The sequence below is a fragment of the Mercenaria mercenaria genome, unplaced genomic scaffold (assembly GCF_021730395.1).
Source record: "Mercenaria mercenaria strain notata unplaced genomic scaffold, MADL_Memer_1 contig_4811, whole genome shotgun sequence".
NCBI classification, from domain to species: Eukaryota; Metazoa; Mollusca; class Bivalvia; order Venerida; family Veneridae; genus Mercenaria; species Mercenaria mercenaria.
In genome coordinates, this window is record NW_026463069.1 from 5,608 (window position 1) to 28,873 (window position 23,266).

The following is a 23,266-nucleotide window of genomic DNA, read 5'->3' on the forward strand; positions in this document are numbered from 1 at the left end:
ACCAACATCTTGGTTCGATACAAGTTGTATGCAAGTTTGGTTAAAATCAAATCATAAACGAAGCTGCTATTGTGCAGACAAGGTCAAAAAAGCTAATTTTGGCCCTTTCAGGGGCCATAACTCTGGAACCTGTTGCGGGATCTGGTCAGTTCCAGAAAGGAACCAAGATCTTATGGTGACACAAGTTTTGTGCCAGTTTGATTAAAATCAAATCATCAATGAAGCTGCTATGGTGCAGACAAGGTCAAAAAAGCTAATTTTGGCCTTCAGGGGCCATAACTCTGGAACCCATCATGGGATCTGGCCGGTTCAAGAAAGGAACCAAGAACTTATGGTGATACAAGTTGTGTGCAAGTTTGGTTAAAATAAAATCATAAATGAAACCACTATCATGCAGACAATAAATTGTTGACGCACAAAAATAGCAAATTCTGGCCCTTTAAGGGGAAATAACTCTAGAACCCATGATGGGATCTGGCCAGTTTTTGAAAGGAACTGAGATATCATGCCAATACAAGTTTTGTACAAGTTTAATAAAAATTGCTTGCAAAATGTTGTCTCTATCTTGTTCACAAGAAATTGTGGACGGACGGACGACGGACGAAGGGCGATCACGAAAGCTCACCCTGTCACTATGTGACAGGTGAGCTAAAAACAAAACCCACTTACCTTGATATTGTACATCCTTATGTGCAACATAATTTATTCATTTATTTGGGTTTTACGGCGCACCAACACAGTATAGGTTATATGGCGCCAAACAGGACTACGAACTTTGGTTTCACATCTCATTTACATCGAAATAAAAACATGAGGTATGGAATCAAAATCTGCATACCTGCTGGAATCACAGAGTTACTGCAAAACCAAATTATGTGCAACATAAGCACCCTGAGTCGCATAACCCATTTTAAGCATATTCTCAATAGGATTGTACGTTTACTACCAGTGTATTAGGTTGGCTACAAAGCATTCTTAAACAGATATGAATCTATATTCAATAAAAATTAATTTACCTATCATTCTTGTCATCATGAGAGTTTTCTTTGCCTAAAAAGGTAAACAGAATTTTTTTTCAAATAATCTGCTCAATGAAACAAGAGGGCCATAAAGACCCTGGATCGCTCACCTAAGTTAACAAATACCCTTGTTCAGAACTTGAAATAGATTCTATTTAGACAAACATTGTTACTATTTTCAATGTAGACCAGGTAAACATGTAGTTACATGAAAGTAAAAAAGGCTTTCTTAAGATTTGACCTATAGATAGTCTTTTATTCCCAACTTTTAACTTAATCCTGATTTCACTAAGACAAACATTCTGCTCAACTATCAAAAAGATCTGCTGCGAACAAGGTTTTTTCTAGGACTGAACTTGGCAACCTAGTTTTTTACCACATAAAACCAAGTCTCAAATATAGCCTTGATTTCAATAGAGTTGGGTATGGCAACAGAAATCACACTGTATTATATCATATTTTGGTTAATACATAAATGAGTCCAGTGAATTTCTTCGCCTCTCTCTTCGCAAAATTCCCAACTTTTTATAGTGCTGCCTCACTGGAATATCACGCCATAGTCACGTGACATGATACCCCACCCAGTCAGATTATACTGACACCGGGTTGACCAGTCCTAGCACTACCCTCTTAATGCTGAGCGCCAAGCGAGGAAGCTACTAGTACCATTTTTACGTCTTTTTTACATATGACGCGACCGGGGATCGAACCCACGATCTCCTGCACTCGAAGTGGACGCTCTACCACTAGGCTACCGAGGCAGTTGATATCCAGTAAGAGCACCTGAAAAGAACTAGAAAAGAACAAACTCCTTGAGGAATTGCAGTCTGCATACTGAAATATTCACCTGTATATGCACTAATGACCTAACGAAATTTCACAACGACATTATTCAGCCTCTTGACCAAACTATATGTATAAGCTACTAGAACCACCGCCGTTGGTAATAAAACCATTTGAAAGGTTAAATGTCATCTATCTAAGCAATCACTATTAAATAGTATGCATTGATGGGGAGTTATCAACACCTATTTTGATGAAATACAGTGTGCCTATAGATCACAAACTAAATCCCAAAAGTTACATATATTTACTGTTGGTGCAAAAATCAGAAGCTATGGAATGTTTTGTTGTTACTTCACCAACACCTTTCCTAAAGCCTATAAAAAGTACAATTAGGTATTGTGACATGCTCAACTCAATAAAACAGAAATAACAAGAGCTCGTCGAACACGAAATGCCCCCCTTGATGCATTTAGTAATTGCACAAGGAACAGAAATTATATGCTCGGTACACAAAACTATGTATGTGGTTCAAATTTGAAGGCTGCAGCTTGAGAAATGTGAAAGTAGGTCACTAGGTCAAAATCAAGGTCAAATTCAAGGTCAAACTTTATTTCGGAACACAAAACTATGCAAGTGGTCCAAATTTGAAGCCTGTACCTTCAGTAATGTGAAAGTTGAGAAATGTGAAAGTAGGTCACTAGGTCAAAATTAAGATCAATTTTTATTTTGGAACAAAAAACTATGCATGTGGTCCAAATTTGAAGCCTGTACCTTCAAAAATGTGAAAGTAGGTCACTAGGTCAATAACAAGGTCAAAGTTTGTTTCAGTACACAAACCTATTCATGTGGTCCAAATTTGAAGGCTGTAGCTACAGAAATGTGAAAGTAGGTCACTAGCTCAAGATCAAGGTCAACTCATGTCAAGATTCATCTTGCCACTCAAAACTATACATGTGGTCTAAATTTGAATGATGTAAGTTAGGGACATGAAGATTCTAAGTTTTTCCCTATATAAGTCTATATGAACCATGTGACCCCTGGGGCGGGGCCATATTTGACCCTAGAGGGAAAATTTGAACAAACTTGGTAGAGAACCAGTAGATGATGCTACATTACAAAATATCAAAGCCATAGTCTTTGTGGTTTGGACAAGGTTTTCCAAGTTTTTCCCTATATAAGTCTACGTAGACCATGTGACCCCCCAGGGCGGAACCATATTTGACCCTAGGGGAATAATTTGAACAATCTTAGCAGATGACCACTAGATGATATCATATATAAAATATCAAAGCCCTAGGCCCTGTGGTTTTGGACAAGAGGTTTTACAAAAATGTTTCCTATATAAGTCTATATAAACCATGTGACCCCCAGGGTGGGGCCATATTTGACCCCAGGGAAATAGTCTGAACAATCTTGGTAGAGGACCACTAGATTTTGCTACATACCAAATATCAAAGCCCTAGGCCCTATGGTTTTAGACAAGAAGATCAGAAACCGTTTAACTGTTCCTGGCAAATGTGACCTTGACATTTGACCTAATGACCTCAAAATCAATAGGGGTCATCTCTGGTCATGGCCAACCGACACTAGGCCCAAGCACTCTTGAGTTATTGCCCGGAAACCATTTTACTGTTCCTGGTCACTGTGACCTTGACCGTCGACATACTGACCTCAAAATCAATAGGAGTCATCTGCTGGTCATGACCAACCTCCCTATCAACTTTCGTGACCCTAGGCCTAAGCGTTCTTGAGTTATCATCTGGAAACCGTTTAACTGTTCAGGGTCACTGTGATCTTGACCTTTAACATACTGACCTCAAAATCAATAGGGGTCATCTGCTGGTCATGACCAACCTACCTATCAACTTATATAATCCTAGGCCCCATGTTGTTCTGGGACGATCTGTGTATGAAAAGAATTGGAACCACTGCCTTACCCTTGCATGATCGTAAGAGGCGACTAATAGGGTCTTAACACTTGGTTTTGCAGTAACTCTGTGATTCCAGCAGGTGTGCAAATTTTGATTCCATACCTCATGTTTTTATTTCGATGTAAATGAGATGTGGAACCAAAATTTGTAGTCCTGTTTGGCGCCATATAACCTAAACTGTGTTGGTGCGCCGTAAAACCCAAATAAATAAATAAATAAATCATGATCCTAGGCCCAAGTGTTCTTGAGTTATCATCCGGAAACCGTTTTACTATTCAGTGTCACTGTGACCTTGATCTTTGACATACTGACCTTAAAATCAATAGGGGTCATCTGCTGGTCATGACCAACCTGCCTATCAACTTTCATGATCCTAGGCCCAAGTGTTCTTGAGTTATCATCCAGAAACCGTTTTACTATTCAGGGTCACTGTGACCTTGACCTTTGACAAACAGATCTCAAAATCAATAGGGGTCATCTGCTGGTGATGACCAACCTCCCTATCAACTTTCATGATCCTAGGCCCAAGCCTTCTTGAGTTATCATCCAGAAACGGATTGGTCTACATTCCGACCGACCGACCAACAGACTGACCGACCGACATCTGCAAAACAATACACCCCTCCTCCTTCGAAGGGGGGCATAATAATGTTGATATCAAAGCATAATTCCAGGTTCAATATTAACATGTCAAGGAAGGCCAGTGACTGCAGCTTTGTGTGTGAGGAATCAAGGAATCACAGGCAGTTTTTCAGATGGACATATATAACAATACTTCAACTCTGTTTGCAGGGCTGTATATCCATTATTACTCATAATGTCGGTCGCTTAATCCATGGGTTATGGGTTCGAGTCCCACTGAGGTAACGACCATGACCTCTGATTTGACATCAGTACTCGTTTTGAAGCTTTCATCACAATCGAGCTAAAACAAATTAGTATAAACTAATTGCACATAATAAGTCAGATAAGACGGTACCTAACATGTGATGCAATCAACATCTTTACGAATTGCTTATCTACCTCGCATTAGACTATTGCAATGCATTGTTGAATATTCATATAACCTTACTGCTCAAACAACATGTACAGAACACAGCAGCTCGCATTATAACTAGGACATCCGATCATAGTCAAATTACCCCTGTATAGAAGGAGACCCATTTGGCTAGCAGCGAAATAGTACAGTACAAAATTCTTCCCTATCTTCCTCAGTCTTTTTATTTACAACATGATAGACATTTTAACTTTATGGGCAGAATAGGGACACAAGATCAAAATATAAAATGTACACTGTCTCATTAGAAGTACCAAAGTCTTCAACTTACATGCATGTCAACCGGAGCAACCGTCTGAATCTCATTTAAAACTCATTGAAAAGGGAATATTGTTTGAAGTTCAGCCGCCAATATGAACTTCTTATGATCTGAAGATTTCTTGGTGGTATTTTTTCTTGAAGTTGGACACTCTTTCATATATCTATCCTTTGTATATAACATTTTTACATCAAGGCAATTTTTGAAATGATGTGTTTTGAATGCGACATTCCCTGTTTGAATTTCATCCTTGGTTAGGGCTTGAGTGGACTTTGATAAAGTCACCATGTTCAACCGGAGTCATTTTGTATTTGGAAGTTTGCATTAGTATCATTTTATGTCTTTTCAAGTATGCATTAACTAGTATCTAAATTGTATGCTAAAAGCAACATATACATTATGATTATATTAAGAATATTCATATTTTGCTAAATATTTTACAGAAGTTAAATGACACAATCATTCTTTGATAAGGTTTGGGACCACTTTGATTTCCCACATCTTTGAAATTATAAATTGACACATGATAATTTCTATGGAAATATTACCACATGGTAGAACAGCAGTCTATATTCATCTTTGGAATATACATTTTTGTATAAGGAAAGGTGCTGATTTCAATTTATATGGTGGAAACAAACTAAATGACAACACACACAAATTACTTTAATCCGAATATTATGTTGTATTCTCTACAGTATCCATCAGAAAACGTTTCGATAATATCTTTTTCTACAATTTGTATTATCATTTGGGTTCAGGCTAGTATTCTTATCGATATTTTACGATTTTTAACATTCTGCAAAGAATTTAAACAGATTGAGCTACCTGTGGTATAAACAGCGAAACATCAGCAAAGGGAAGTAACTCAATTTCTGTAATTATATAGTAAAGAAAACAATGAACAGCTGAAATCTATTCATTAAAGTGTGTGTAATCGGTGTTTCCATAAAAAATGATTAAAACACAGATTATTTGGCTAAAAAAAAGCAAATGAGTATGTTTGATCCTTACTTTTCTTCATATTTTTTATGAATGGCGGCCATTGTGAGTAACTTTGGCCATTTTAATTTTTTTTCAAACATCCTTTCACTTTTGAATTTAGGACACCATACTGGTTTCCCAGTAGTTTCAGGATCCAAGAGGTTTTCTGGACCTTTTACATTTCATGCTGTATAGACTTTACGCTGTCGTAAAACATCTGGGTAACAATATCAAATCATCTAGAAGTGTGTTGCCTTTACATAGCAGCGAAACTTTGCATTACGGAGTCTATTTATTATTTGAATATTCCGGTTGTTTTATATTACTTTGATGTAATTTTTACACTTGAGATTGTCAACAGCTGGGGAATTCCAGTTACAGTGCACATGTGCAATTGAGGCTCCTTGAAGGTTAATATCCCCATTTACAGACGATATAGTAAAACATTTCTCATAGCAATAAAATAAAACAATGAATGTCAGAAAAACAATACTACAGCCTTAAATATTCGATTTGAAAACAGGAACAACAAGCAAATTCGATGAATTGGTATCCCCCGCCGAAAGGGTTTGTGGTGAGGAATGGCAAAAAAATATATCTGGAAAAAAGTTTAGGATGTTACTAAGAAGCAAATAATTTCATTAGTCAAAATCAATTTAGCAGAAAACAATTTCTAAATGTTTAAAGTGTACATAATAAATGTATGATAGGTTGATCATGACTAAAGAAATTATTTTGAATGGAATATGCTTACTGTAATAAGCTTAGCTTTTAAAATCAAATGCAGTTATTTGAAATGTGTTTGTTTGTTTGTTTTGGGTTTAACGCCGTTTTTCAACAGTATTTCAGTCATGTAACGGCCGGCAGTTAACCTAACCAGTATTACTGGATTCTGTACCAGTACAAACCTGTTCTCCGCAAGTTACTGCCAACTTCCCCACATGAATCAGAGGTGAAGGACTAATGATTTCAATGTCGTTTATCAAATAGTCACGGAGAACATATACCCCGCCTGAGGATCTAACTCGCGACCCCGAGATCCGTAGACCAACGCTCTTACCTACTGAGCTAAGCGGGTGGGCATTTGAAATGTGAGCTTGAAGTTTAACTGGAACAAAATATTGTCTTTGAGTGGTTTGGCACCAATTGTTGCTGTTTAACATGTACATCTGAACTTAAAAGAACAGATGTCCTTAAGAGAACACAATCAAGTAATATATCTTGAACATGGCTAGGGGCAAGGTTGGTGCGGTTACAACTTCACATGTTGAAGGTTTGAACATTTTTTTTTAAAAAGGAATGGAAATATATTTAAATATATCTATATATATTTCCCCGCCGTTACATGACTGAAATACTGTTGAAAAATGGCGTTAAACCCAAAACAAATATATATTTTATTAATAGGGACAGGGGTGCGTGAGCGGGTTAGGAAACAAAAATTCACATGTTGATTATAACAAGAGGGCCATGAAGGCCCTGTATCGCTCACCTGACCTATCGACCTAAAGATCATATAAAGATTAACATTCTGACCAAGTTTCATTAAGATATGGTCATAAATGTGGCCTCAAAAGTAAAACTAGCTTTTCCTTTGATTTGACCCAGTAACCTAGTTTTTGACCCCACATGACCCAAATTCAAGCTTCACCTAATCATCATCAAGATTAACATTCTGACTAAGTTTCATGTAAGTACAATCATAAATATGGTCTTTAGTGTTAACAAGCTTTTCCTTCGATTTGACCTAGTGACCTAGTTTTTGACCCCACCTGACCCGGATTTGAACATGACCTATAGATCATCAAGATTAACATTCTGAGCAAGATTCATTAAGATATGATCATAATGTTGCCTCTACAGTGATAATTAGCTTTTCCTTTAATTTGACCTGGTGACCTAATTTACGATCCTACATGACCAAGATTCAGACTGGGCCTTGAGATAATCAAGATTAAGGTAGTTCTGCATGTTTAAAAAACCGGAAGTGATGGCTTAGCGTCATTTACCCAGAAAACGTAGATTAAAGCCTGGATATGGCGTAAGGAAATAAAAATCAATTTATGAATTAATCGAAACCTATGAGTAAATTTATTACAGTGACACTGTTGCTATATTTCTTAAGTCAAAATATGATATCAAACATATGGCATGTTGAAAAAAATCAAAATTATATCTTAAAATTAATGTAATAAGTCCAGTTCCCTTTAATCATAGTCAAATATCTCAAAAATAAGCACACGGACCTGTACATTTTATTTCACCAAATTATAGACCATGTGTGTATTTACAACTGTGAGAAGTTTTATGAAAATCTACATTGTAGAAAAAATTCTATTCGCGAAAATGTTATGAAAGTTATGATTTTCCCATAGTCTCCCATTATGAAATATTAAGTGAGGTCCCAATATTTCAAATCAGTCTAGCAAATAATCAAGCACACGATCCTATCATTTTTATTTGCTAAATATTCTAGGTATATTCTGAAGTTTTGAAAAATTAGAGTTTAATCAAATTCTACATTGTAGAAAAAAATTCGATCCAAACATGCAGAACTACCTTAACATTCTGACCAAGTTTCATGAAGATAAAGTCAAAAGTATGGCCTCTACAGTGTTAACAAGCTTTTCCTTTGATTTCACCTGGTGACCTAGTTTTTACCCAAGATGACCAAATATTGATAAGATTTTATTAAGGGTAACATTCTGACCAAGTTTCATTAAGGTTGGGCCAAAATTGTGACCTCTAGAGGGTTTACAAGCTTTTCCCTTGATTTGACCTGGTGACCTAGTTTTTAACCCCAGATGATCAAATATCAAACTCGTCCAAGATTTTATTGAGGGTAAAATTCTGACTAAGTTTCATGAAGATACAGTCAAAACTGTGGTCTTTAGTGTTAACAAGCTTTTCCTTCTATTTGACCTTGTGACCTAGTTTTTGACCCAACCTGACCCAGATTATAAAGTGACCTACAGATCAGCAAGATTAACATTCTGATCAAGTTTCATTAAGATATGGTCATAAATGTGGCCTCTACAGTGTTAACTAGCTTTTCCTTTGATTTGACCTGGTGACCTAGTTTTTGATCCTACATGACCCAGATTCAAACTGGACCTTAAGGTGAAGAAGATGTAATGAGCGGTATTTTCAAAAACAAGTTACATCCTAGATAACATACGTAGATAACAGCAAAAGTTGATCTTCGCCCGATGTACAATTATTGGGAAGATCAAATGCACACTTTTCACGCAAATGACGTCAAAATTTCACCTTTAAGCCTAGTCGGAAATAGTTGTGACGTTGTTGTTTTCATGGCGATTAATTTAGTCTCGGGGCATTAATTTTATTTAAAAAGTATTTTTTTCCGTTTTATATAATATGCCAGTCGAAACCTACATGGTGATGTAATTTTCAAATACATACTCCCACTATTCGCTGAAGGAATGCTTATTTTATGCAAAAATCATGCCAAAATCTTTCTATGAATTTATTGTTTTCGTGCGGAATGACTAAGTAGTGGACAAAAACTGGTCCACAGAATTTTTTTAAAAACTAATATTATCTTATAAATTTATTTTGCTGTAAAATGAGCAAATAAAAATCAGGGGTCACCGACTTCGTTTTCGCAGTATTGTCATAAATTTTACCCTACCCCCATTTTCTCGTGCATTTTTCAAACATAAAAAATCATAAGAAAATCACTTGATAAATCAATGAAATACACTTCTACCAGACAAATGTTAGCCCACAGCGACACTGACTGCACGTGAGTTTGTTAAGTGATAAGTTTGAGGCTGACTCTTTCCGATTAATGAAGTTGTAGCCATAAATCTTAGCATGTGTTGTTCCAAAATCTGACCTCTACGGAAATGACGTTTCTTGTATAGATTGGGAGCATGCATTTACTGGTCCATAGATTTTTTTTAAAATTTACACAATTATTTTAAAGGCATTTCTCAGCAAAATAACGGAAAAAAAGTCCTTAACTACCGACTTCGTTTTCGAGCTATGAAGTCCAAAAAAATGATAAAGTCTCAAATGGCGCTATGGGCGGCGTTTGACGTTGCGCATTTTCCCGCTTTTTTCTGACGTTACGCAAACGTCTTATTACTAAAACTGTGTATGCTGTTTTCAAATAGATATTTAGTCATTCCGTTTTAAAAAATCTAATATGTTCTAAAACATACTTTCATTCTTGTATTTCCAAATCATTATAAATTATTTCATAGTTGTCTTTATCACGTGAATATATGTGGTAATTTTCAAGTTACCTACCTAGATTGTACAATTGCGAGACGATACACAATTAAGCAAGTGCATATACATGTACATATACAAATATTCGGTCGGAAATAATCTGAATTTTCATTGTATTCCGTGGTGAAAAGAAAGTCGTACATTTTTTTTTCGCATGAAATGTAAGGACATATTTCAAGAAGATATGTTTTTAAGTATAATATACGGTGCAACTGGTGGAAAATGATTTCTTTGCATAGAGAATGTAACAATATGAAATATATCTTTTTATGTGCCCTATGCAAGTTATTTTTGGTCGGGGCAATTAGTGTTCCCCATGCCCGTCCGTCCGTCAGTCCGAAATAGTGTCGGACATATCTAAGAAAGTATTGACTCAGAGTAATCAAACCTCACAGGATTGTTATCAGTATTTCCATTTGAGTATATAATGTTTTAATTTGATCTCACACAGTCAGACCGGTGTTATGGCCCTTGACGTAGTCGAAAATATACATAAAATTGTGTCGCATGTATCTCATTAGGTGCTTCAAGATTTTTGTTACATTTATTTTAAAAAATGATAGAGACATGAAACCATGTAGGAATAATAGCAGCATGTAAAGTTGTAACATATTCGGGACTGAGCGACTGCCAAATACTTCTTTTGCTATAATTTATTTTTTGGAACTACTGCATCTAAACAAGCCTGCTACAGAGATGTTGTCAGTAATAGATGTTGAGCAAGTTGATACCGTTAGGGAGTTCCGAAACAATAACAATTAAATTGTTGGTAAATCATTACTACCTACAATACAAAACAAAACACAAACCTCAAAAGTTTTTCATAATTTTTCATTTTCATTATGACAATGCGTTTGATAACTGCTATGGTTGTAAATTATACAGCAATGATATAAAATGTCTGACTGATATATAAAATTTATACACATCAGCAGTCTTCAAAATATATATGAATTTTGACATGCCTTTCATAATTCTCAAGTGTACCCATTATCATATAGAAAAGACTTGCACATTTAAGTATGTTTTCCGACTGGTTGCGAACCCGTCGCGCATCTTCGTTTTTTTTCCCCGGAATAATGCTCCGAAACGAGGCTATAATTTATGAACAGATGCAAACACCAACGATAATGTTTACAAACATAGGGAATCCAACATTTTTGTAACTCAGAAAAACTTCATGAAAATCATTCTTATAATACAGGTAATAAACAGCTATACTACAAGTTTTCATGGTGGTGGGGGGCACAATTTAGACCCTTCCGAAATAAATGTGTTTTCAAAACTTCATACGTAAACGTATTCAGTCAATCTTTTTTCAGCATAGTTTTAAGAATATAAACCTTATATATGACACTGTCAATTTGAAACTAAAAATGATGTATATCTCATATTTTTCATGCAAATCAAGTATAATTACCATCAAGGAAATACAAAAAATACAGTTATTTTGTGCAAGTGGTGCGTCTTAAGGTACTTCCGCAAATTGAAATTAGAAATTCATGTGAAAAATCAGAATCATCGAAACAGCTTTCAAAATGCAAGGACACAAAAAATATATGATAAAAGTTGAAAAGATATATCTGTAGGTAAACTTGCGAGCATGAAAGCTACGCTGAACCCTATCTACACAGTGCTTTGGAAGAAAATGAGTGAACATTTTTAGTGCAAAATTTCGGTATCGTATGCAACCTAAATTGCTATAAAATATTTATTTTCAAATCAAAGAAATGCCAAAATAGTGCACACGAGCATTACTTTTTCAAGAAAATGTCGTTAAACATTCTAATGCGCAAAACACGTGCACAGTTTTTCTAAAATATTTCGCCGCCATGTTTATTTCAAGGAATTAAATATATGATTGTTCTTTTACCTCAGATTTCCTTACTGAAATATATATGCCTCCTTATTCATGGTTAGAGATATCCGTTTTGTATAGTTTAGCACTGCCCGATCTCCTTAATCTGTTACCGATCCTTTACATTTAAAGAATAAACGCAATGTGTAATGATAGTTTTTCGCTTTACACACCACCTTTGGACAAGAAAGGCGTTTCACTTAAAATTTGTAAGCATCCGCCGGCAAAATATTATTGAAAGATCGGAACTTTTTCTAAAATAAAGTTCAATTTCAATCATTTTCAAAAACTGGAAATATTGCACATTGTGTTGAATACATAAATAAAACAAAAATCCCCAAAATAAACCATTTTAGAACTTTTCCGGGAACTATAAGTTTCAGCCGAACAACGCATTTCAGGATGACACAAAACTGGTTTCTCTTTGTCAAAGTTCACCTGAGGGACATTGCTGAAAAAGTAAAAGTGCTGACTTGTTTCAGTTTTACATCCTGTAGAAAACGATCAACTTTCAACTTTAAATGCAGATATGTTCTAAAATTATTCCAATATCAAAAACCGTCCGATCTTTTCCGTGAGAAATAAAACGAAGCAAATTTAACTATTTGTTTACACTTTAACCATGTGAAATTAAAGGCATGTACTATCACGAGACTCCCGTGCATTTTGAACCTTGTGGTGAATAAACTGAATTTACTTTTAAGTATGGTGTCTCAGTTGAGCCAGTTATTTGTTAATTTCAGAGAACATACATTAAAGTGTGTGTGTGTGTGTGTGTGTTCAGGTTTAACGTCTTTTTCAATAATTTTTCAGTCATATAAACGACGGTGTCTACTTGTAGCAGTGAGCACAATGCCCAACTTTATAGTGCTGCCTCACTGGAATATCACGCTGTAGACACGTGGCATGATACCCCACCTAGTCACATTATACTGACACCAGACTGACCAGTCCTAGCACTATCCTCTTAATGCTGAGCGCCAAGCGAGGAAGCTACTAGTACCATTTTTTACGTCTTTGGTATGACGCAGCCGGGGATCAAACCCACGACCTCCCGCTCTCGAAGCGGACGCTAGATACCACTAGGCTACCGAGGGCAGGTGGTTCATACATCAAAGAAGTGCTTATGAGATTATGCATGTGTGCGCATATTTCAAAGTCTACTTTATATTAACGACTATAGAAAACAAGTGTGCACTCGGCAAATAGCAAGTCTATTATTTTCAGGTGTATACTGAACACTGATCCTTATGTTTGTACCCGTTATCCTTGGTTTCGTAGACAGTCTGGACCGCTGCTTCCGCTGTCAACACCGCAGTAATATAAAGTCAGTGTCCATTTCTATGCCGGAATTTCAATACACATTTATTATCAGTTTATATCTATGAAAGTGTGAAAAAATATTATTGTTTAACGAAGAAAAGTAACTTTTGAGATATTTCTGGTTTTAATCATCAGGTTTTCGCCTGAAAAACTGATTGCATTTTGTTTGTTTTGTAGTTATCTACAATTGTATACAAATTGTATTACCTCCTAACATATTTGGCTGTAGTACATTTTTGTCTGCGATTTATTCTCACTGCATTTTTAAAAACATGCTGCATAAATTCTCATAGTGTATAAAAAGTCGATAGATCAAAACTGGTTAGTTTACGACGCATGAAACATCTATACACATCGAACTTGTCCCGGACCAGTATGCAAAATACTGTGGCCCAATGTTTCAAGATTGTCTATAATGTTTGCATATATCGTGATAAAGCAAATATTTCGATTGTTTTTATAATTAATAAATATAAAATCACGTATGTGTGAGAAAGTTACGTTAAGTAATTTCGGTAGTTACCGCAGGAAGTTTCGAAAATTCCATTTGCTCCAAATTTTCCTTGAGATAAGCAGCGTGTAAGTACATAAATTCCACTGTAATAAATTAAACCTTTCTTATACTTGCACAATCCTTTCAACGAATTTTTGATCATTGCCAAATCTTGGTCGCATTAAGTCGGAGACTTTTCTTACAATTTTAGGCAGTTTGGTACACCATACATAGAAAAATCATTGTGCGCACATTGCACTACTTTTATGTATGTTGAAAATAGCAATATGTACAAATGTATTTTCGTTTTAATACATGAAGTGGTCAGATTTGAAAACAGATTTTGTAATAAGTTAAGTTCTATTCAGTAAGACAATTCTCCTATGCACTAATTGAAACTTTGAACTAACTTTTGCCATTCATGAATTTTTAATAAAGTATTTTGAAAGGATTTATAAATCTAACCAAAAATTTGGAAAAACACAGGTAAAATATCTGCTTTGTTTATTTCCAAATTTTAGTATCACTTTTTATACAGCTACTTTTAGTTCAGGTCTTGCAAACTGAGCTGTTTTTGTGCTACGGAACAGCTGCATTTGAAAGCTTTGGTTCACTATATTTTCACACCTCAAATGAAGGTCATTCTAAATTCAAGATGGCAGAAGTACCTTAAAACGGGATATTCGTTTGAATGAATTTTATAATCACGTGATCCCCGGTTACGGAAAAGCGATAAACACGAAAGTAGGACAAAATAACCACCCATGTTAGCCAAAGAAAATACAAAAAAAAAAGAAGAAAAAAAAGAAAGAAAAAACAAACAAACAAACAAAAACATCATTCGTTTTTCTGCACATGTTTTGACTTCAAATGAATTTTGCATGGCTATTGTAATGTTTAGTAGTATATTTCAAAATCTGTAGTCTTTTTTAAAGATTTATTCGTTTTTATTCGTCTTTATTTGGCACCTATAACCACCAAGACTATCCAGCCGAGAATGAAAGGAAAAAAAAACAAAAAAAAACATCCAGTGTATCGCCCTCCTGCATCGCTCGACGCCATTTTGTTTCTTAATAGAACGTAATGATGCAACATTGCGAAGCGTAACGTTTGGCGTTCCGCCAGACGTCGCTGAATTACACCTTCTTCACCTTAAGAGCATCAAGATTAACATTCTAAGTTTTATGAAGATACAGTCATAAATGTGGCCTCTACAGTGTTAACAAGTGTTACTTTGGCAATCTGACTGAAGCTTGACGGGGCCGCATAACCTAATAGTGGTTAACATGTATATGAAGTTTTTTTGAAAAATATCTAAAATAAGGATTTTTTTTTTTTTTTGTGGGGGGGGGGGGGGGTGACCAAGGCAAGGCGATGACCAGGTGTGGTAACACAACTTCACATGTATATAATAAATGTTCATGGAAAAGCGCTATTGTGGTTTACGTTGTAGTGCGACTGTTTTTTAAAGAGCATGGCATTCCCTTGTATATTCGTCCTTGTTCAACTTTCCCCTTTGGATTCCTCCCCCACCCCGACCCCATTTCGCCCCTTACCAATTACTTCCCCTTTATCAATATTTAGCTTATATTAATATGTACTTGTTGGATGTTCGAAGCAACCCATCTGAAATATTTTTCCATTACAGCTTCTTTTTGTTGTGGGCCTACTATGTAAATGCGTGGCTCTGGGGCTGTTTTTGGCGCTCTGTGCTTCCGAGAAATCTACCCTTATTTATTATATTTTATACTTAAGGTCAATAAAACACCCTTATGTATGTAATGTAAAGGCCGCTTTCCTTTAACATTAAATTGACATCAGATCTATAAAGGAACATCAAGCTAAAGTAACAAAGTACCTTTTGTAAAAACACCTCTACGTTTAAGTACTAGTACAATAACTATTACTAGTACTAATACGAATAGTGCTGAAATTCCACCTGCGGCACCACCAATTACAGCTTCTGATCGACCTGGCCTGTCATCCTCTAAAAAGAAGAAAATTAGTAGTGTGTCAACTGGACATAGTGCCTCCCACAAATAACTGCTATTCAGGAAGATGATAAGATACATAATTAAATCATTAAAACATTATTACATCTAATCAAGTTTGAACAAATTCTGTCCAAAAGAAGTTCTATATTTCAGTTATAAAATCTTTAAGAATACACTATAGATTACAAACCATCAAAATAATATAGGCTCTGTTTGAGTGGATCTGTTCTTGAGAGGTAATCAGAAGTGCAACCTTCCTCATGCCAAAATCAAAATCATTAGATGAAGAGATTAATTTTACCAAAATGAAACATTGAGTGGACTCCATGATTCCACAGGACCAGGAATAATAACACAACCATCGTATAAGACTTAAATAGTTAGGCCTCATCAAATTTCAAAAACAAGTTCAGCAGAACTGCCACAATTAATTTTTCAGAAACAAACAAATGTCTCATTGACCCTAAGTGCTCACCTGTCTACAACTACAAGGCTTCATTAGTGTGTTTATATAACACAATGGTACAACTACAGAGTAGACAGCAAAACGCTGATATCATACGCCAAATATCAAGGCTCTAGCTATTATGGATTCAGACAAGATTTTCAAATTTTCTTATATATAAGCCTATAGTAAGTACATGTTACACATAGAGGTGTGGCCATTTTTTACCTCAGCGCAATAATTTGGACAATTATGGTAGAGAGTCAAACCCTTAATCATATCACAAGAGAAGAAGATTTTTGAAGTCTGATAACTGAAAAACTATTTTTAACTAAAAACACCCATATGTTCAAAGAACCAGAACTACTTGAACAACTTTTAAAGAGGGCTACCCAGAAAAGGCGTTTGACACAATTGACAGAGACACAATATGGAAGATACTGATGCACTACGGCATCCCAAGCAAGATGGTTAACATAATTCGGAGCCTGTACAGCAACAACCTCTGCCAGGTCATCTACAATCTCTCTGAACCCTTCCAAGTGCGCTCCGGTGTCAGACAAGGCTGCCTTCTCTCTCCAAAGATCTTCTCGATAGTTATCGACTGGGTAATGAAGAAGACACTGGATAGACCAAGAGGGATACAGTGGACCCTACAAAGACAGCTGGAAGACCTCGATTATGCTGATGACATTGGTCTCCTGTCCCATACCTGTGCCCACATACAGCAGAAAACCGAGAAACTGCAAGAAGTAGCCAGATCAACAGGGCTAGAGGTCAACGTCAACAAAACTAAATGCCCCAGGATCAACCCAGGCAGCATGCAAGGCATCCACATAGAAGGACAAGCCATTGAAGATGTTGACACCTTCACATATCTGGGCAGCATTGTCAGCAAGACAGGGGGTACAGAGGAAGACATCAAGGCCAGAATAGGAAAAGCCCGCCACGCGTTTGCAACACTGAGACCAGTGTGGAAAAATCAAAACATCCACCTGAAAACTAAGATCAGACTCTTCAACACCAACGTGAAGACAGTCCTCATTTACGGTGCTGAAACCTGGAGAAGCGCCTGGACCAGAGTCTGCAAGTATTCATAAACAACTGCTTGAGACAAATCTTGCAGAACATCTCCAACCAGGAACTCTAGGCAAGAACACAACAGCAACCGGTCACTGACTCCATACTGTAGAAGAAATGGCGATGGATCGGACACACACTGCGTAGAGCCCAGCCCAACATAGCAAGACAAGCCCTGGACTGGAATCCTCAAGGCACAAGGAGGCCCACAAATTCTTGGCGCAGAACGCTGGATACTGAGCTCCGAAAAACGAAGTTATCATGGGGAGAGGCCAAAGCCCGGGCTATGGACCGAACTAGGTAGAGAGCTGTGGTGAAGGCCCTATGCTCCAACCGGAATGAAGAGGATTAAGTAAGTAACCAAGAGATGGTTTCTGTAAAGTTTCATCAAAATCCTAAGTTTAACGCCGTTTTTCAACAGTATTTCAGTTATGTAACCACAGGCAGTTAACCTAACTAGTGTTCCTGGATTCTGTACCAGTACAAACCTGTTCTCCGCATGTAACTGCAAACTTCCCCACATGAATCAGAGGTGGAGGAAGAATGATTTCAGACACAATGCCTTTAATCAAATTGTCACGGAGTACAAATGCCTTGTCCAGGGCTCGAACTCGCGATCCATAAATCTGCGCTCTCCCTATTCAACTAAGTGGGCAGGTTTCAGTGATTTTGGAAAGAAATTGTTGATGAAAAGTGACCATGCCCTCTGAAGGTCATGTTTTTTGACGGAGAAGAAAAATATTAACAGTATTTGTAGAAAGTCACACAAGGACAATTTTTGTGAAATTACCGTATTTTGGTGTGTATAGGTCGCACTTTTTCTACCCATTTTGCTGCCCGAAAAAGTTCCTGCGACCTATACGACAGAACATTGCCAGCAGAATTTTTTTCTGGCCAATTTTCTGACTGTAGCTCTCGCAAAATTACGTGCATCTGTTACGAATGAACAAAAAGGATTAAAATTACGAATGACTTTAATTCAAAGATGTTTTTGCAGTTTGAATTACGTTTGTTTCTACTTTCGTTTTACTGGACGCCATTGACATGTACTCCGGGTTGGATAAAATCTGGACAGATCCGTCCTCCATTCCAAACATTGTTTATACTAATTCTTAGCGTATTAAAAAACTTGAAAGATAATTTTTTAATTTTTTACTAATCCAAAAAGAGATATTTTGTTAATCCTTTTACTCGGAATCAAAAGAACGTGGTTAATTACATGACATGGAAAGGTGTTATAATTTTAGTGCAAACAATTCACACTTTAACTTGCATAATTACAGAATGTAAACGCAAACTGTCTGCTGCCAATTAGTGTCAAAAAGCCGCTTTTCTTTGATGTAGTCTGTTACCGATACTACTGTTGGTACGAAACTGCTGGGATCGAAAATAACACTGTCCGATTTCTACCAATCAGGTTCTGATAAAATAATTCAGTCCGCGGCATCAATATGGCCGCCGCCCTAACTTTTTTGCCGGTAAATATTAAATATTGCTGGGGGAAAAATCCGAAATTTAACTGCGACTAATACGCTAGAACTTAAATTTTCCGACCATTTCCAGAGCAAAAATTAGATGCGGACTATACATTACCGCGAACTATACACACCAAAATACGGTATTCTGAAATTGGGCTTACAGTTTTATACTTGTAAGAAGATTTTCCAAGTTTTCACTATATACATCAAGGAAGAAGTGACCAAGATCCTGCCCCCCTCCCCCTCAACCCCCCGGCAGCCATGTTTTTTGACAAATCAAAATAGAATGATTGACTGATTTCATAAAATACATGGTATGGCACAACACAAATTAAGAATTTCAAATATCACATACTGTGAAATCATTATTATTCGTGGGGGATTAATTTTCGTGGATTTTGTGGTTGAGCTCAACCACGAATTTAAGTCCCAACGAACAAATTGTGCCCACGATAATTTTAATTGTACGCAAAGTCGCCAAGAAAGACACCATACCCGTTCGATCTGATCCGTAGTTGTATGCATGCAGCAGTACTAATCTGCAACTTTCGTGTAGTTTATGAAGGCTCCATCAACGATAAACAAAGGCATGCGTGGAAACAAAACCGACTATTTTATTTAGAAATGTACTCGTGGTTTGTTTATGACATGCTTGTCAAAGTAAAAGTAGATACTAAAAATAGCAGTCTGACGTACTGAGTAGCGTCACATGCCAACCGCACTATAATACGGCTGTTGTTTGATTTTTTTCAGCCCCGCTATGCAATGTTTATACGCTAGCTTTTATTTTTGTAGTAAAATACTACGACTTTGGAGCTATAAAATTAGAGAATCTAACTGCTAGATTTGTGTCCGATGCATAGATACTTAATTCACGTTACACATTTCTCGGCAGGAAATAACACATGCACATATTCAACAGCTTGTAATTTTATCGAGTAGATGCAGATGCGCCATTCATTTTGCAAAACCAAACAAAAAATAAAAAAATAAAAACCGGACCAGGTAATAATAGTTTATGTAGTAACTATTACTAGGGTTATACTTGTACTACGGAATAAAAACAACATTATTTAAATCTATAATACATGTAGTTTGCTTTTAATTTGCAGTACAATAACTAGTTCTTGTTTAAAACACAATTAAATGATCAATGATCAGCTTGTATATTTGTTTCGATTATGAATGCTAATTGTGCAAGGTGCTACGGTTTTGACACTTTTAAATTGGCAACGACTTTTCTGATTGAATATTTCACAGTTTTAAAAATTTTTGCAAATTAGGGGTCATATAATTACAGATAACGCGGTCGTTAATTGGCACATGAACACTCGCTAATCTCCCGCGGCACAGATTGCAATTTCGGTAAGCATGGTAGCGCTGTTTGACACGTGTAGGTTGCACATGTCAGGACAGAAGTACTAGTAGATCTATTCCTGTGGAAATTATATATTTCGTTTTTACAAAAATTGAAAATCCATGAATTTACGTCCCCACGAAACAGCCGTTTTGGGCAAAACCACGAAATTTCGTGCCTACGAAATTAAATGATTTCACAGTATACAATGACTAGGAGTTTAAACATACAGAAAGACTATTAAGAATCATTACTAACATAAAACATAAATAAAATACCAATAATTGCAAAAACAATGTACCAGGTACCATATTCATATACTCAGGATGACAAAAAAAGGTAAATGATTTGAACAATCTTGGTGTAGGATCACACAAGGACCTTTGTGTAAATTTATCTTAAAATCCGTCTAGCAGTTTCAGGCAAGAAGATTTTTTGAATTTCTACTATATCCATATTGGGAAAAGTTACCACGCCCCCTGGCGGCCGTGTTTTTGACGAATCAGTATTATCAGAACAAGAAGCCCAAATGGGCCTAAGTCGCTCATATGAAGAGGACCTTAACCATCTGCCCAAACTGAAAAACAAGAGGGCCTAGGTGGCCCTAGGTCGCTCACCTGAGAAACACCACAGACTGCCCATATACGAAGTTTACCTAGATTTCATAATCGTTTTTTCCTTGATTTGACCTAGTGAGCTACTTTTTGAAGAAACATGACCAATATTCGAACTATACCAAGATTTCATCAAGGCTATAATTCTGACAAAATTTCATGAAAATCAGTTGAAAAATACAGCCTCTATCGCAAACACAAGGTTTTTCTTTGATTTTACCTAGTGACCTATTTTTGACCCCAGATGACCCACAGTCAAACACAACCTAGATTTCATCAAGGCAATCATTCTGACCAAAATTCATGAAGATCAATTGAACAAGAGGGCCAAGATGGCCCTAGGTCGCTCACCCGAGAAACACACCATAACAGTGTAAACATGTTTGACCTAGTGATTTATCATGATGTGTCCTTGCCATAACTCAGAAAATAGAGGGCGGAGCCATATGAAAAATAGAAGGTGCGCGAGTTCATATCATGATAAAGACTCATGCAAGGTTTCATCAATTTATATCAAATACTTTTTGAGCTAGACGAGGGACAAGGTGAAAATGTGCATTTTTGACTATTTCAGGGGCCATATCTTTGAAAATTGGGGGCGGAGCCAGACAAACAAGAGCGCCGGCAAGCGGGGCAATATACGCCCGAAGGGTTACAGCAGAGGATGGGAGCAAAATTTAAAGAACTTAACTGTTGAAGCCCAAAGGACAGGAACAACAAAAAAGAAGAAATTCCAAAAAAAAAATTCTAAGTCCACAAAAAAATTCTTACCAGGTAAAGTTATGTCAAAATACATCTAAAAATTGGATGTACCATCCAAGTTGTACACAGAAAAGTGGTCTCGGTTTTTCCCTACAGCCAATAATAAAAAAGTTTCAAAATAAGCTATTTATAGTAACAAAAAAGCGAAGTAATTCAAAAACAAAAATTATTGTTAGAGAACAAAAAAGGATCTGCAAAATAAAAACAAGAGCACTGCAATGCAGAGCAATATACACAAAGCAAAGTCATATATGACCTCTGACCCCTAAGTGTGACCTTGACCTTGAAGCGAGTCATCCAAAACATGCGCTCTGCACGTCGCCTCAGTGTGGTGAACATTTGTGCCTAGTTTCTTTGAAATCATTCAAGCAGTTCAAGAGTTACAGAGCGGAAACGAAACACACTCATATGACCTTTCACTCCTAAGTGTGACCTTGACCTTGAAGCTAGTCATCCGAAACAAGCGCTCTGCATGTCGTCTCAGTGTGGTGAACATTTGTGCCAAGTTTCTTTGAAATCCTTCGAGCAGTTCAAGAGTTACAGAGCGGACACGAAACACACTCATATGACCTTTGACCCCTAAGTGTGACCTTAACCTTGTAATGACACATCCAAAACATGCGCTCTGCACATCGTCTTGGTGTAGTGAACATTTGTGTCAAGTTTCTTTGAAACCCTTCAAGGGGTTCAAGAGTAACAGAGCGGACACGAAATTGCTAACGGACGGATGGACGGACAGACGAACACCGGGACCATAACATAATACGTCCCTTTGGGCGTATAAAAATAGGAGGTGCGCACGTTCATATCATGATAAAGACTAATGCAAGGTTTCATGAATTTATATCAAATACTTTTTTGAGCAAGGTGCGTCACAAAGTGAAAATGTGCATTTTTGACTATTTCAGGGGCCATAACTCAGAAAATAGGGGGCAGAGCCAGACGAAAAGTAGGAGGTGCGCAAGTTCATATCATGATAAAAAGACTCATGCAAGGTTTCATCAATTTATATCAAACACTTTTTGAGCTAGGCGCGTCACAAGGTGAAAATGTGCATTTTTGACTATTTCAGGGGCCATAACTCAGAAAATAGGGGGCGGAGCCAGACAAAAAATAGTAGGTGCACAAGTTCATATCATGATAAAGACTCATGCAAGGTTTCATTAATTTATATCAAATACTTTTTGAGCTAGGCGCGTCACAAGGTGAAAATGTGGATCTGCCAAATAAAAACAAGAGCACTGCAATGCAACGCAAATGCAGAGCAATATACACACAAAACAAAGTCAAATGACCTTTGACCCCTAAGTGTGACCTTTCTTTGAAATCCTTCAAGGGGTTCTAGAGTTACAGAGTGGAAGGGATATTGCAAACTAACAGACAGACAGACAGACAGTCAAGACGGACACCGGACACCGAGTCGATCACATAATACGTACCTTCGGGCGTATAAAAAGAAATCAAGATCTTATGGTGATACAAGATGTGTGCAACTTTGGTTAAAATTAAATCATAAATGAAGCTGCTTTTGTGCAGACAAGGTCAAAGTAGCTAATTTTCGCCCTTTCA

General features: G+C 36.7%; 1 protein-coding gene across 1 annotated transcript in view; it reads right to left on the minus strand.

Annotated features, from left to right (window-relative positions):
* Positions 1-1,012: 1,012 nt before the first annotated feature.
* LOC128554188 (protein turtle-like) overlaps positions 1,013-23,266 on the minus strand; it is a gene marked incomplete at its 5' end in the record, with an annotated part of 39,774 nt that continues 17,520 nt past the window's right edge. The window contains 2 exons of the mRNA XM_053535435.1: positions 1,013-1,050; positions 15,826-15,954. Of these exons, the coding sequence (XP_053391410.1) occupies positions 1,013-1,050; positions 15,826-15,954 (167 nt within the window). The remainder of the gene's footprint in view (positions 1,051-15,825; positions 15,955-23,266) is intronic.